This window comes from Ailuropoda melanoleuca, chromosome 15 (genome assembly GCF_002007445.2).
Source record: "Ailuropoda melanoleuca isolate Jingjing chromosome 15, ASM200744v2, whole genome shotgun sequence".
Lineage (NCBI taxonomy): Eukaryota > Metazoa > Chordata > Mammalia > Carnivora > Ursidae > Ailuropoda > Ailuropoda melanoleuca.
In genome coordinates this window covers 88,029,797-88,045,459 of record NC_048232.1, presented here as the reverse complement: position 1 = coordinate 88,045,459, position 15,663 = coordinate 88,029,797, and the positions used below count along the sequence as shown (strand labels likewise).

At 57.6% G+C, this 15,663-nt stretch overlaps 1 protein-coding gene across 1 annotated transcript in view; it reads left to right on the top strand.

Moving 5' to 3' along the window:
- CELSR1 (cadherin EGF LAG seven-pass G-type receptor 1) overlaps positions 1-15,663 on the top strand; it is a gene marked incomplete at its 5' end in the record, with an annotated part of 128,916 nt that overhangs the window by 91,695 nt on the left and 21,558 nt on the right. The window contains 9 exons of the mRNA XM_034643694.1: positions 2,253-2,410; positions 3,336-3,499; positions 3,921-4,046; positions 5,199-5,365; positions 11,248-11,433; positions 12,457-12,570; positions 13,413-13,587; positions 14,203-14,344; positions 14,542-14,579. Coding sequence (XP_034499585.1) covers positions 2,253-2,410; positions 3,336-3,499; positions 3,921-4,046; positions 5,199-5,365; positions 11,248-11,433; positions 12,457-12,570; positions 13,413-13,587; positions 14,203-14,344; positions 14,542-14,579 — 1,270 coding nt within the window. The remainder of the gene's footprint in view (positions 1-2,252; positions 2,411-3,335; positions 3,500-3,920; positions 4,047-5,198; positions 5,366-11,247; positions 11,434-12,456; positions 12,571-13,412; positions 13,588-14,202; positions 14,345-14,541; positions 14,580-15,663) is intronic.

Genomic DNA, 15,663 nt, shown 5'->3' with positions numbered 1-15,663 from the left:
TCCTCAGAGAAGTCTCCCACCCAGCCCCAAAAATGCAAATTACAAGTTGTAAAGAGAATGCGGGGCTCGCGCAGCCTGGTTCTTCCCCCGGGATGGCACCTAGCACTTAAGCAGCTCATAATAGGCACTTGGACATGTTTTTCCAAAGCAGGCCGCTCTAACAGAGCGAGGAAACAGATTATTTTTTATACTCATCGAACTGTTGCTTAACCGAAGGTGAGATAGTTGAGGATATAGCTGCTCAGATCTCGTGATCTCATAACTGATGGAAAAGAAAATGTGGAAGAGAATCCAGGAACTAGGGCACTGGGTGGCATGGTAAAAGCCTCCCTTGGATTTACCAAAGAAGGGTTCTTGGGAGAGTCATGTGCCTTACATTGATGTCACTCTTGAAGTCCCTGTAACGTAGAGAGGACAGGTATTCTAATATGAAATCCTTCTCTTGTGGGCAGAGAAACTGAGGTTCAGTGATGGGCTTTGTCCAGTCAGATGGTTGGCCAAGAGGGAGTGGAAGGCTTAGCTGGGGTCACCATGTACAGTGGTGCAGGCTGTGCACTGCACAACTCGGGGGGTTGTGGACACCACCAGAGTGAATGGGGCAGGCCCTGGCATCACACAATTTGGTCACTTGGCTGAGCTCCTGTTATCAGCAGCTCCTTGTTCTGCCTTTCAGCCCAGTGTCCTCAATCGAATGGGTACTTCTTTACTTCTTTGAAGACCTGAAGATTTCTTTTTGAATGAACTGTGCAGTTGTTATTTCCCTATTAAAAGACTTTGTGTTGATTTAATTAAATTCTCTTTATTTTTACAACTTTTTTTCCAATACCATTCTAAAGAAGCATAAACTTGTCGCATGTTGTAAACTCAGGCAGACCCCAGAGCTCTCACGTGGGGGCACTGAGTGTTGTTTTTAGGGGCGATGGGAAGGGCTGCTGGGGCCGGGAGAGCGCGTCCTCTCTGTGGGGAGCAAGGAGCCCTGTGTGCCGTGAGCTGATTGTGAGGCCAGGTGGCGCTTGGCATGCACCATCGGGGTTAATCCAGGCCACCCCGGCGGACAGGTCTTGTCTTCATCCAGGTTGGACCGATGGGGATGATAGTTCTTCAGCTGCCTGGCCCAGCCCGAGTTGGCTGTCTGGCTGCCTGCTCCGTTCTGGGAACTTGGAGACCCGCGTGCTCACGTGGTGCGGTGGCATGAGCAGGCTCCCAGGCTTGTGCCAGAAGCATGTCTGGGGGCTGTCTGAGTGCTCATGCTCGGGTCCTCAAGGGGCAGGCCAGGAGACCGGTGGGGGTGCCCAGGGACGGGGCGGGGCTGCCTGGGAGTTACTGTCATTAGACACTATAACCATGGCCTCCTTGAGAAGGGAACCTGCTTCTTCCAGCCAGCTCTACCCAAAGCCACCAATTTCGGAGGAATTCTTAGAACCAGCCCTGGGTGGGGAGACTGTGTGCGTGAGGCCCTCAGGGATGGCCGAGGGGGGAGAAGCTTGGAGGCAAGTGGGGTCGGTCTTGGGGCAGGAAGGGTGGCTGTCTTCAGGCCAGTTAAGGGCATGGGAGGGTCATCCCAGGACGAGAAAGGTCCCGGGCCTAGGAGTGACTGGGAGCCCCCAGGGTTCCACACTCTGGGAACGCGGAGGGGTAAGCAGGACCGTGGTCAGGAGGTGTGGCCGCGGGTCCAGCCGACGCTTGGACTCCCAGGCGGAATATTCGGAAGGAGGCATCTCTGGGTTTTGGCGTTGGCTGTGTACCAGACTACCACAAACCGTGTGGTTAGGACACCAGAAATGTGTTCCGTCACAGTCGTGGAGGCCGGACGTCCAGGATCAAGCTGTCAGCAGGGCCGAGCTCCCTCCTTGTCTCTCCAGGCGCTGGTGGTGCTGGCTGCCCCTGGTGCTGCTTGGCCTGGGACACCTCACCCTGTCTGCCTCCATCGCCACACGGCCTTCTCCCTGTGGCTCGGTGTCTGGGCCTTGTGAGGTCCCCAGTCGCATGGGACCAGGGTCCACCCTGCTGCAGTGTGACCTCGTCTCAGCTCATTACATCTGCAGACCATTTATTTCCACGGAAGGTGGCGTTCCGAGGTTCTGGGAAGAACATACATTTTAAGGGTACCCAGTACAGCTGGTTTGGGGAACTAGTTTAAAACAAGGCTGTCCACACGTGGCCTTCCCGTGTCCTCAGCGCCCGTGAGTGGGTGGCATGTGCCGGCTGGTGGGAGCACACGCTGATGCCTTCTGTGTTATCTCTTCCTGCAGCCCAACATCGGCCGCCTGGGCCTGCCCCACGGGCCGTCTGGAGAGAAGGTGGCCGTGGTGACCGTGGACGACTGTGACACGGCCGTGGCTGTGCGCTTTGGCAGCCTCGTTGGGAACTACAGCTGCGCTGCCCAGGGCACACAGAGCGGTTCCAAGAAGTGAGCATCCGGGCTGGGGAGGCCCACGCAGCCCCGGCCCCCCATGACTACTGCTCCCCAACAGGGTCGTCCGGGGCAGGACCCCGATGCCGGGCACCGTGGGCTCAGCACCCTGGCAGCCCCAATCCAGGCTGAAGTCAGAGTCCCACCTTCCCTCCCACACCTTAGAACCTTCTAGAATAAGTCCCCTCATCAGGCCCGCCATTGTGACGGCTGGCCAGAGGACCCCAGAGACTGTGGGGTCGGCTGGCCTCGATCCTTCGGGCATGGGTCCCTGTGGTCCAGTAACCCTCCCTCCGATCCTGGAAGGTTTCTGCAGCACATCCTCACTCAGAAACCAGACCGTCGGTGCAGACAGCTGTCAGGCCAGTCTCCCCGGCCAGAGCGTTCCTGGTCCTTCCTAACCGTGTTGTGGTGGAGTCTTCAGTAAGCTTTTGAAGTCCGCAGTTAGACCCCCAGTCCTTGCCGAGCTTCTGCGGCCGCTGTGGTGGAGGTGTGATCGTGCCCATTTTACTGATGAGAAAGGTGTTGCCAGGGAGATTAGACCCCTTGCCCGAGGCCGCACAGCTGCTCACGCGGAACCAGGCCTCTCGTTTGCTGTGAGCTCTTCAAGGTCATCAGAGGTCAGGGCGGGTAGTGTCACCGTTTGGCACGGGCTCGAGCCCGCTGGGCTGCTCCTTCTGCTTGGGCTGGACTGGCCCGGGCCGTGGGCGGGACTCCGTTTGTCTGGATCTGATGCGGGTTTGAGGGGCCAGTGGTGGCCCTAGAAGTAGGACCTGCCTTTTGCGTTCTGGCCTGTTGGCTGCCTGCCTCCCTATTCAGTTACTGACATTGTGTGTGTCCGGGTGGCGGCAGCATCAGGAGCCCGGCACCGCCTCTGGCCAGCGAGACGCAGAGGTCAGAGGGTCTGGCTTTGCATCCCCAGGTCCCTGGATCTGACCGGCCCTCTGCTCCTGGGAGGCGTTCCCAATCTGCCCGAAGCCTTCCCGGTGCGCAATCGCCAGTTTGTGGGCTGCATGCGGAACCTGTCTGTGGATGGGAGGAACGTGGACATGGCCAGCTTCATTGCCAACAATGGCACCAGGGCAGGTATGGCGTGGGGGCCACGCAGGGGAGGGCCACCTCTGCAGCCCGGGCAGTGACTTCCTCTAGAACCGAGCCTGTGTGCCCCTCGCCGTGGGCCTCCAGGAGGGGAGCCCTGGCTCACGGATGTGCTGCTCTTGGTCCTGGGCGTTCTGCAATGTGGGGTGCCAGTGACGCCACTGGGCTGGGCGGGGCACTCAAGCATGTCACCAGGTGACCCGGCCAGCTGGCAGGACGGGCAGTGTGTCCTGTACCACTTCAGGTCTGATGGTCTTAACTGCCACCAGAGGTCCGCGGGCCGGCCTGCCTCCCCTCAGGGCTGTTGCTCGCGGGGCTGTCTTCCCACCACATGGGTCAGTGTTAGGAAACGGTGACCAGTCCCCCCGACCGAGGCACAATCCACTCGTGTTTCCCCCTCTGTGTCCAGGCTGCGCTGCTCAGAGGAACTTCTGTGAGGGGACCTGGTGTCAGAATGGGGGCACGTGTGTCAGCAGGTGGAACACGTACCTCTGTGAGTGCCCACTCCGGTTCGGCGGGAAGAACTGCGAGCAAGGTGAGGGGCTGGCTCGCGGCCTTGGAGACCTCGCTCTGGGGCCTTCGGGCTCACACGGGCCTGCACGTCCAGAGCTGCGGCCTCTGGTGGCGTGTGTGTCCCATGGCGTGGGCCCCACTGGGGCGTAGGAGCATGCATGGGACCCGGCAGGGGTGAGAGGCTGGGGGGCGCGGGCAGGAAGCTGGGGCAGCAGCCAGGTGGACAGCGGCCCACGCCCCGAGTTCCTGTTATGGAGGTCACGAGCCCAGCCGTGGCTGTGCCAGAGAAAACAGATGCCAGCGCTGGGTTCGTAAGAGCAGGAAACAGACAGCCCAGGGCGCGGGAGGCCGTCGCCCCCAGAGGCAGCCCCCAGCTGGCGTGCCCTGTGCTGTTGGCCGCTGTGGCTCTAAAGCCTTGTGTGATGACCGTGCCGCCCCACCTGGGGGGTGCCCCTCTGTGACACACAGGGTCCATCTGGCACCCCCAAGTGTAACAGATGGCATGAGGCTCTTGATCCACCCATTGCCACCTCCCTGGTCCCCCCCAAGTATCTGGGAGCTCTCGGCTGGCCCGCGGCCTCCGCACCTCCGTGCCCATCACCAGGAATAGAGCGACAGGGCCTGCATGCCTGGGGGTCAGAGCCCACCGCAGACACAGATGAGGGCTGGTTAGGCTGCGGGTTGAGGTGGGGGTGCTGGCACATGTGTGCGGTATTCACTGCCGGCTCGTGCTGTCCCAGCGGGAGACCCTGCTCCTGCCCCTGGCTCCCCACCCAGGAGGTGTGGGGTGGGACATCTGGGTTGTGCTCACAGGGCCCCCCAGCACCCCAGCTGCTGAGCCCAAGGATTCTGAGCCCCCACGCTCTGCTTTCTATCTGGCCTGAGAGCCCCTTGTCATGCCCTGGCCAGGCCTGAGAACCCCACACTTCCCCCCACCCCCGGCCTCAGCCTCACCCCCTAGGAAGGTGGCAGGTGCCCCAGGGGGTGGGCTTCTGTAAGCTTGGGGTTCCTGGACTCAGGACTAGATGCTGGCCACATGAAGTCTGACAGCGGCCTTTGTATTGAAATGAAAAGTCTCCCCTACGCCCCCCGGAACCTGTCCTGCCCCCTGCAACTGAAAAAGGTTCTCTGAGGCACATCTGATGTTCAGGGCTCTGCGTTTCTGTGTCCGCAGTCATGCCTCACCCCCAGCGCTTCAGCGGGGAGAGCCTCGTGTCCTGGAGCGACCTGGACATCACCATCTCCGTGCCCTGGTACCTGGGGCTCATGTTCCGGACCAGGAAGGAGGACGGCGTGCTGATGGAGGCCACGGCAGGCGCATCCTCCAGGCTCCATCTCCAGGTGAGGGAGAACCACGTCCGCCCGGCAGCGGCAGGGCCCCCCCGGGCACCTGAGTGGTACAGCCAGAGCTCCCAGGCCGCCCCGCATGGGCCGCCAGTGCCCACGGGCAGGGAGGGAACCTCGCCACTCGCCGCCCCCCCTCTGCCCGCACCGGCCCGGCAGGGTCCCCAGTGTGAGGAAGAAAGGAAACACGAGCCTGCTTTCCCAGCCGGCCGCACAATCTCGCCATTCATACCCGGGAAGAGTGCAGGGCATCCAGTGTGCAGCTACGATTCCCACGGGGGTGTCGATTCCAGCGCTTGCTTTCTTCCTTTATCACCGAGATGGAGTCCGTGCGGGGCTGGCTGGGCCCAGTAGCCCGGCTCCTCGGCTGCCAAACTCGGCCAAGGTGTGTTTTAGCCCGCGGCTGTGGCCCCCGGGCTTTTCGGGAACTGCGGGAGACGGCGAGCACCTGCGGGCGGGGCTGGGGGGCCTGAGGCTGGAGGCAGGCTGTGGCAGCGTGTTTGAGGGGCTGTGCGGGCTGGGGGTCCCTAAGGGTCCTCTTGAGCCTGGAATCTCCTTATGCGTGTGCTCTTTTAGTCTTCTGGAGTTTACTGTTTTGTTGATTTAAAACGTCGGGTAAGCGGTTCCCAGAAACCATCAACACGTGATCTTAACATGCTGCCTTCCCTAGTTTTCACTCCACAAACAGCTCCCCCTTGCGTCTTCCCAGCTCCGTAGAGATTTCGTTTGGGGGAGCAAGGGGCGTTCCCGCAGGTTGTCAGGTCACCCAGCGACCCCAGCGGGCTGGCCGAGTGGCCTGGCGGCCGCAGCCACAAACCCTCACCCTCGCTGCTGGCCTGGGATTATGATGTGTTGGAGGGTCTGGGACACTGTGTCCGGGGGGCCTGGGGCTTTCTGTCTGCAGTGACGGGGGGACGGGAGATTCTTGAGCAAACCCTCCACCTCTGAGCCCCCTCGACCGGGGGGCCACACCTGGGGGTTCTCCCTGCTAGAAAGGCCACCTCGTGGCCCTTTTCAGACCCATCCTGCCTCCCGACACGACAGCAGCCTGTGGGACCCGGAGTTAGAAGGAATTCCGTAGCCAGGTTGCTTTTTCCTGTCTGTCTTCGGGAGTTTCCTTCAAGTATGTATACGTGTGTGTGTACATATGTGTGTGTGTGTGTGCACGTGTGTGTCTGCGAATGTCTGTGTGTGTGATTGTGATGGAGGACGTGGGTACACAGGGGCACTGACTCCCTTCGCACGGGTCATTCACAGTCTTCTGTCTCGGGCCCAGTCTGCCCCAGAGAGCACCCCACGGTGCTCCCAGGGCGGCCTGCCTGGCTGTGACGGCCCCCCATAGCAGTGGGGGGGTTCCTCACAGAGCTGTGTGTCCCTGCTCTCCAGTGCCCTGGGCCAGGGGACTGCTCTGCCCAGCGCGGGGTGGACTTAGTTCCCAGGCAGAGCGGGCTGTGCTGGGGTCAGAGGAGGTCAGACGTGAGATGGCCCCCACGGAGCATCCACCCCAATCTCTTTTTGTTCTGGGGAAGCCTTGTTCCCTCATCACCCAGACTCTGTGGCATCCACAGAGCCCCCTTCCATCGCCCCTGTGGGTTGCCTGCCTGGAAACACTTGTGAGGGGCAGGGACAGCGGCTGGGGACAGAGGCACTGCCCAGTGCCCTCTGTGAGCTCCGTGTCGGAGGTCAGCGGGGGCGGGACCCCAAGGGCTCCCGGTGGACAGGCAGGCTCCAGACATGCCCACAGACGGGGCCGTGACTAACCGTGTGCGGGCAGGGGGCTGGAGGTCCGAGCCCCCGGTGGAAGCCTCTCTCTCCTGCAGCTGGCCTGGTCCCCTGCCTCACTGCTCAGCAGCAGCCCGGCACGGGCCCGTTCAGGTCGTCCTGAAGGTATAGTCTGCGTGTCCCGTAATTACAGCTATCATTGTGTTTCCCTTATTAGCTTGTGATTTCGTAGGTTTACCAGCAGTCCCAGAGGCTAGCTCTGGCCAGCACTTGGCAAGCACGGTTCTGCCTCGGGATGGTATTTTTTCTCTGTGGTTGTTTCAACTGTTGGAACAAATTAAACTGGCTGTTTTCGACTCAGGTGATGGATTGCACTTGCAGGTTGTCCTTTGGCGGGGGGGGTCTCTGTAGGAAAAAAGTATGCTTTTGAGGGGAGCAACAGCGAAAGCCACAGACTCCCGTATTGTTTGAGTAATTACGTTACGGGTAGTTAATCCAAAAGTTTAGGTTTTTTATGCCAGGGACTATGGCCAGCTCCTCCCCGTGGAAGGCTGGGTGGCAAGACTGGTGGCCTTGGGGGGGATCCTCCAGACCCCAGTGGCCACCCAGAAGGCCACTCCAGGCCCCGAAGGCCGGTCAGCTGGGCACTAGAGGAATGTTCTGAGTTATTTCTACGTGGTGTGTTTGAAGGCAGGCCTCCTGCAGGCCTGTGAGCTCTGTGGGCAACAGCGTAGGTGTTCCTGGCGTCAGCGGCAGGCCAAGCCAGCTCCGTAGTCACGCTGCAGCCGACACAATTTGGGTAATTGCTCTCAGGCGCCCTCACTCCGCCTGCATTGTCAAGGGGGATCACCTGGCTATTGTGGAGTGCCCCTCTTAAATCCCACGACAGACCGGAGGGGGCCAAGCAGTCACTGCACGTGGGCCTGGGATTCATGCTATTGCCTTTGTCTGTAGACAGATGTCATTTTCATTGTTGATCTACTGGCCTTGGGCTTTTGTTGGCAAGGGTGGTGAAAGAGCACAGCCAGGGAAGTGAAGGAGGTGGGCTGAAACTTCCGTGGACAAAAGGAGACACAGCATCAAAAGGTGAAAAGTCGGGGCGCCTGGGTGGCACAGCGGTTAAGCGTCTGCCTCCCGCTCAGGGCGTGATCCCGGCGTTGTGGGATCGAGCCCCACATCAGGCTCCTCCGCTGTGAGCCTGCTTCTTCCTCTCCCACTCCCCCTGCTTGTGTTCCCTCTCTCCCTGGCTGTCTCTATCTCTGTCAAATTAAAAAAAAAAAAAGGTGAAAAGTCACCTTCTTGATTTCACTCTCGATTAAGACTAAAAACCAGAACACATTATTAGTTGTATTATCTTTATAATCAGTTAAAAATATCTTCTATTTTTCCGTCACGATTTCTTTTTTGATCCGTGAGGTATCTAGAAGTGTGTTTTGGGGCACCTGGGTGGCTCTGTCGGTTGAGCATCTGACTCTTTTAATTTCAGCTCAGGTCATGATCTCAGGGTCTCAAGATCAAGCCCCACATGGGGCTGTGTGCTGGGCATGGAGCCTGATAGGGATTCTCTCTCTCCCTCTGTCCCTTCTCCTACCCAAGCTTGTGCATGCTCTCTTTTTCATTAAAAAAAAATTTTTTTTCTAAAAAAGATTTTATTTATTTAAGAGAGAATACCCATGCATGCAAGTGGGGGGGCGGGCAGAGGGAAAGGGAGAAGGAGAGAATCTCGAGTGGACTCTGCACTGAGCATGAAGCCCAAAGTGGGGCTCGATCGCACAACCCTGAGATCAAGACCTGAGCCAGAATCCAGAGTCAGACACTTAACTGACTGAGCCACCCAGGCGCCCCTAGGAGTATGTTTCTGAGTCAGCAAACAGGTGTCATTTTCTAGTAAATCATTTTGTTGTTGATTCTAGCAGGTCAGAGAAGGCATGCTGTATGATTTCAGACGTTTGAAATGCGTGAGACTTGCTTCACAGCCCAGCATTTCATCTTTTTTGTGAATGTCCCCCCTATACCTTGAAAGAATGTGTGTTCTGCAATTGTGTTCTGTAGTGTCCTATATACAAGTGAGTGAAGTTTGCTTATTGGGGTGTTCAGACCTACTATGTCATATCGATTTTTTTGTCTTTCTGCTCGTTACTGAGAGAAATGAGTTTTAAAAGTTTGCAGTCCTCTTTGTGGATTTATCTCTTTCCCCTTTTAGTTCTGTCAAGTTTCACTTTGTACATTTTGAGGCTTTGTTATTAGGTGCTTACAAGTTTAGAATTGTTTTATCTTCCTGGACAAGCAACTCTGTCATCATTATGAAAGTCACTTTTATCTCTAGAATTCCTTTGATTGCCATCAAGTCTACTTTGTCTCATTCATAGCGCTACACCAGATTTCTTTCGGTTGGTGTTTACATGGTGTATCTTTTTCTGGCCTTTTACTTTCAACACTTCCAAATCTTTGTATTTTAGGTGTGTCTCTTTTAAACAGTGCATTAATAATTGTTATTGTTGTTTTTCTAAGCTATTCTTTTGCTTGAAACGATCTTTCAACACGAGTATCATAGGTGAGTTGCAGTGCTATTTCCCCACCTTCTTATGCATCTTTAAACTGGGTAGCTTGAATCTTATCTCCCGAAATGGAACATTTATCCACAAAAATAAGAGTCTAATAGTCACCTGAGTCTGTTTCCTTGAAAGTTCTGTGGTTCCCATTATTGTTCTCAAGTCTGTATCTGATGATTCTATTTTATGGATTCCCTGGGCAGGGTGCCGTCTGTTTCCATCCACTCTCTCTTGCTTCTCTTGGTTTTCATGCACACTGTCTTGTCTCCTCCAGTACTTGGTTATTTTTGATTGAGTGCTGAACATCATTTTGAAGATGCAGTGAGAATTTGAAAGTAGAATGGTGCTGTCGCTGTCCCTCGTGTTTGCTTCCAGCAGGCACTCACACACACCCAGGCTGGGCTCCAAATCCCAGCTTTTATCATCCCAGCCCCAGGAGCCTGGAAGGCTTTGCTCAGCTGCCAGGCTCAGCTGTGTCTTCCAGAACCAGGTGGCAACCATCAGGGGAAGCGAACACCAAACTCACTTCTGCAGATTTCCATTTTCTACCTGGCTATGGCTCTCTAACTCTGCTTTGAGTCATTCTGATGCCTTCAGACAGCTGTGCTTTAGTGTTTGTCTTGTGTTTCTAGGTGTTCTCCAGAGGAGGGTTGGTCCAAACTACCCAGTCCTTCATCAGGGCAAATAAGTTCGTGGCATGACTCCTGGCTATGTTTTCTTAAAACATGAACGTCTTAGGCCAGTTACTTTGCCCGTGGCTGTTTTTTTTTTTTGTACATATATGTAAACGTGGTGGTCTGACTCCTGTCTCGTAAAGTGGAACACATGCCTCCAAAAATAAGAGCTCAGTACTCACCTGAATCTGTGGTTGTTCCCAGTGATTAAGTCCGATGGGCTTTGTCTTACCTGCCCTCTGTCCACATTTGACACTTCTTGCCACAGAAAAAGGCNTGGCTATGTTTTCTTAAAACATGAACGTCTTAGGCCAGTTACTTTGCCCGTGGCTGTTTTTTTTTTTTTGTACATATATGTAAACGTGGTGGTCTGACTCCTGTCTCGTAAAGTGGAACACATGCCTCCAAAAATAAGAGCTCAGTACTCACCTGAATCTGTGGTTGTTCCCAGTGATTAAGTCCGATGGGCTTTGTCTTACCTGCCCTCTGTCCACATTTGACACTTCTTGCCACAGAAAAAGGCATAGACGGGGTGCCTGGGTGGCACAGCGGTTAAGCGTCTGCCTTCGGCTCAGGGCGTGATCCCGGCGTTATGGGATCGAGCCCCACATCAGGCTCCTCTGCTATGAGCCTGCTTCTTCCTCTCCCACTCCCCCTGCTTGTGTTCCCTCTCTCGCTGGCTGTCTCTGTCTCTGTCAAATAAATAAATAAAATCTTAAAAAAAAAAAAAAAAAGAAAAAGGCATAGAAGTCTGAAGAGTGACATAAGCAAGGGTAAGAAGTTAAACTTGGCCTCATTTTTAGGTCTGTCTTTGGCCCAGGGCCCTGTAGTAGGTCTGTTTGTGTGGCTTTGTTATTTACGTGACTGCAAAGCATTTTCTGTTCTGTTGTCATCACCTCAATGGGCAGGTCTGGCTTTCCCTGTCCTCCAGATCCTAAACAGCTATGTCCAGTTCGAGGTGTCCCACGGTCCCTCAGACGTGGCGTCTATGAGCTTGTCCAGGTCACGTGTGACCGACGGGGAGTGGCACCACCTGCTGATAGAACTGAAGAGCGCCAAAGAGGGCAAAGACATCAAGTATCTGGCGGTCATGACCTTGGACTATGGGTTGGACCAGGTGAGTTGGCACCTGTACCCTCTTTGGAACAGACGCCTTCGCTGGGCCCGTGGGAGAACAGTGACCCCTCCGTGTGCCAGGACCTCCCAGAGCCCTAGAGGATTTGGGGACACACATTCTGGGCCCCCCTGAGTTTGGTCTCGCATTCTGCCTTATGCTGTGGTCACCAGCATCTGTACCTCAGCCCCTTTCCAGATGGTCAGCTCCCGGACTCAGGAACCAGACTCTGTCTAGGTGTCCCGTCATCATGCCATTCGCGCCGTCCGCACTGGTTTCTTCTAGCAAAGCTGTCCTGAGTAACAACCTTGTGCTCGGTTCTATGCCTCTGGGGTACAGAGGGTCCTTTCCCTCAGCGTGGGTGGTGCATGGAGGTGGCTGAGCAGAGGAGCCCCGGGTACCAGAGGGGCCGAGGGACACCAGACAGGTGCCCCCGTGCCGGATGGGCCAGTGGCATTCCAGGCAGGGCTCGCTCACAGCACGCTTGCTGAGCCACACTGGATTTCCATGGTTTGCAGGCAGTAACAAGAGGACTTTTTTTCTGGGACACTTCAGGGCCTCCTCGTGATTTTTGTGCCCTTGGAGTCTAGGCTCGTCTCCCACTTGGTTCTGAGAATAAATTGCTCTTGTGTTCAGCGTGCAGCCTTCCAGGGCCTGAGGGTCCGGCGGGGACTTCCTTAGATTCCTGCCATGGTGGACGTATGTTAGATTCGCTGCCATCTCCCCAGTTCTCCAGCGATTTCTTGGAGTGGCTCATTAGTGGCGCCCGTCACAGAGGTGGCAGGGTTGCCCATGGCCCCCAGCTGGGCATCTTGGCTGTACTGGGATGTGGACATGTGTCCTGCGACCGAGTGCCCACTCCTGCCCGTCACACACAGGCAGCCTGGCTCACCCCCCTGTTTGAAGGCCCACATGCCCTTGGGCTGTGGGGAGTTTGCCAGCGTGACCTTGTTTTAGCCTCCGAGCGTGTTCTTTCCAGAAGATGTTTCCAACATGGTGGATGTAGCCCCCCTTCTCCTTGCACAGGACACAGTGCAGATCGGGAACCAGCTTCCGGGGTTGAAGATGAGAAGCATCGTCGTGGGCGGCGTGTCAGAAGATAAGGTCACCGTGCACCGTGGCTTCCGGGGCTGCATGCAGGTAGGACACAGCCGTGAGGGCCGCCCCCTCACAGCTGGCTCAGGGGCCGCCCGCGCCGTACGCGGTGCCATTGGTCAACCTGCTGGTTTTCAGTAGATGAATAATTTGTCTCAAGCCAACCTTAGCAGATCCAACTTAGACCCCTCCTCCCCGCAGTCCCCCTCCGGACCTCCCCCTGCATCCCCATCACCATGCCACAGTCCACCACCTGCAGCTGGGCATTCATGTCCCATCTGGAATGTGGCCCCCTCTGCCCCCCTCTGCCCTGCCCCCCCCGCTCACCTGAATGGGTGCCATCATCGCCCCTGGAGCAGGTGTCCTAGCGGCGGCCGGAGTGAGCTGTTCGGCCAGTAGGTCTGCTCATGTCCTCCTGGTCTCCTGCGGCAGAGAAATAAACCCCTACGTGCCTTCCCCTTCACCGCCCCCCCCCAGCGGACGGCCCCCCTTCCACCTCTCCACCATCCTCCTGCGTGGAACTTGCCGTGTGCGGCCCCACGTGGTCTGCATCCTCTGCGGGGTGCCCCTTCTCCCACAAGCTGCCTCACCCGCCTTCATCAGTGGCCACACCCTCCCACTACCCTCAGTACTTTCTCGTCATGACACCAGCCATGGAACTGTGGGAATGTGGACTCATGCGGTCCTCGTTTCCAGGCAGCTGGTCTACCCGCCTGGAGCACACTCCAGTGACCCTGCCGTTCCCCACGCCGGTCCCGGCCCTCCACAACAAGGCGTTGCTTTGGGGACCAGAGAGAACTTGGGGGCTCTCTTAACCCCTGTTTACCTTTTGAGTTTCCTTCAACCCCAAGACGCTGAACTGAATCCACCTGCCCCTCTTAACTCAGGGAGTGAGAATGGGGGAGACATCCACCAACGTCGCCACGCTGAACATGAACGACGCCCTCAAGGTCAGGGTGAAGGACGGCTGTGACGTGGAGGACCCGTGCACCTCCAGCCCCTGCCCTCAGCACAGCCGCTGCCAGGACGCCTGGGACAGCTACTCCTGCATCTGTGACAAGGGTGGGAGCCCCGCGCCTGCACCCCCTTGTCCTGAAGCCCATCAGCACAGGCCAGCACTTGGGGGTTGAGGATACGTCGGGAAAGGCGAGGCCGGAGCAGCCCCGTCAGCGCTGTGGCTCTGTGGAGGCCTGAGCCTTGTTTTATGACTAAGGAGTGGGGCCCTCCCTTCTCAAAGTGCCTTCCCACATCTGGCCCTCACTTGGGACACGAGGGGGACACTCCAGGCTTTATCCTCAGGGCACATGGTGAGGTGAGGGAGAGAATTCCTGAAAAAGCCACACTTTCAAAGATTATACTTCCAGTGGCTGCCTGGATTTTGAGGTGCTGAGATCGTACGCACCCAGTACCCATCCACCGTGAGACCTGGGGAGGCCGGGCCTCCCTCCCCCACATCTCTTGCCTGCTCCTTCCAGGTCCGACCCACCAAACGTTGGTGTGTCCCGTGACTCTGCGCGCCTCCACCCCGGCCCTCTGTGGGGGCAGAGCACAGGAAGTGGGGTTTGGGGAAGACACAGATGGCTCAGACGTCCTAACCTAGAGGCTCTGGCTCTGAGAGGGGCGTGGGGTGTTGTGGGCAGGTTCTGGGGTGGCGATAATGCCGACCTGTCCCGACAGGGTACTTCGGAAGGCAGTGTGTGGACGTGTGCCAGCTGAACCCCTGCGAGCACGTCTCGGCGTGCGTGCACAAGCCCGGCTCCCCGCGGGGCTATGCGTGCGAGTGCGGGTCCAGCCACTACGGCCAGTACTGCGAGAACAAGTAAGAGCACCCCCTCGCGGAGTCCGGCCGCCACATCTCCTCCGACGTCCCTTCTCCTCTTGGTCATTTCACGCAAAGAGACATAGAATTGTGGATCACGTGGGCATAGGCTTTTTTTTTTCAAATTTGTCATGAAATGAATGAGAATCTAATCGAGCGTCTCAGACGAGCCCCATGTGAGTGTGTCTCCACTCCAGAAACATAACGGCATGGCGCCTGCATCTGGAGCCCCGCCGTATGAAGCAGGGGGCGCTGGGGTGCAGGGACCTGCCCTGCAAGCTGGGAACAGAGCGGGGCGTTGTGGTGGCCGCGAAGCCCCGCAGACACATGGCAGGCTGGAGGCTGGGTCTCAGACGGGCCCGGCCGCTGCGTGGAGCACGGGAGGAGCAGGCGGAAGCTGGAGGCAGGGGCGGGGGCGGCCCAGAGGCTGATCGTGTCCCCAGGAGCTGGCATTGCAGGCACAGAGGGCTGAGGAGGCCGTAGGGAGAAGGGGTGCCCCAAAGCTCTGGGGTTCCCCCCACTGTAAATGCAGATCCGTGACCGTCTGACTGGAGCCCCCGGCCCAGCCGTTCTGCTGTGGTTATTTTTATGCCCGTGTTGTGTACACCATCAGTACTTAATAATTGCTTGCTGGGTGAGCAAGTGAGTAGGAGGTTGACTGCCAGGCGGCTGGGTGGAGGCAGTGCCATCAGCCAAGACAGTAACCCCGGGTGGCACTTGGTTTTGAGGGGCCTGAAGGACTTGCTTGGGGGTGTGCATCCCACAGGTGGGTCTGCAGGTGACGCTCAGGTGAGTGGCCAGGTTGAGAGCGGGTGAGGGGTGACAGCGACAGGCAACGGCCAGAGCCTGGAGGGGCGAGCCTGACCTCGTGACCTTCGACGTCCCACGTCTCGAGGCCTGCTGGGCCCTCAAGGGCAGGACTGGGCCCCCGTCATGATCCCGAACCCACCGGGCCCAGCCCAGGGCTGCACGGAGCTGATAGCGGTGCGTGTCACGTCTGTGGGCGTCTGGGAGCTGTGGGCAGTGTTTGCCTCTGGGCACCCGGGAAAGCATGGATGCCCCAGAACCCCGTGTTGAGGAACTGCCCGCCGGGGACCTTGTGCTGACAGACACCCCGGGTCCTGCAGGAAGGTTGCCCAGGGCAGCCGGGCTCCGGGCTCCGTCGGGGCTGGGACTGGGGCTGGAGCTGGCCCGGCAGTGGGGTCACTGTCACTGAGCTCCCCCGTGAGCCGGGTGCCGTCGTGTTGGTGCTGGGACGGAGTGAGCATGGATCAGTGCTGTCCGCGCTGCAGGGAACGCGGCAAGGTCATGCTACTAGG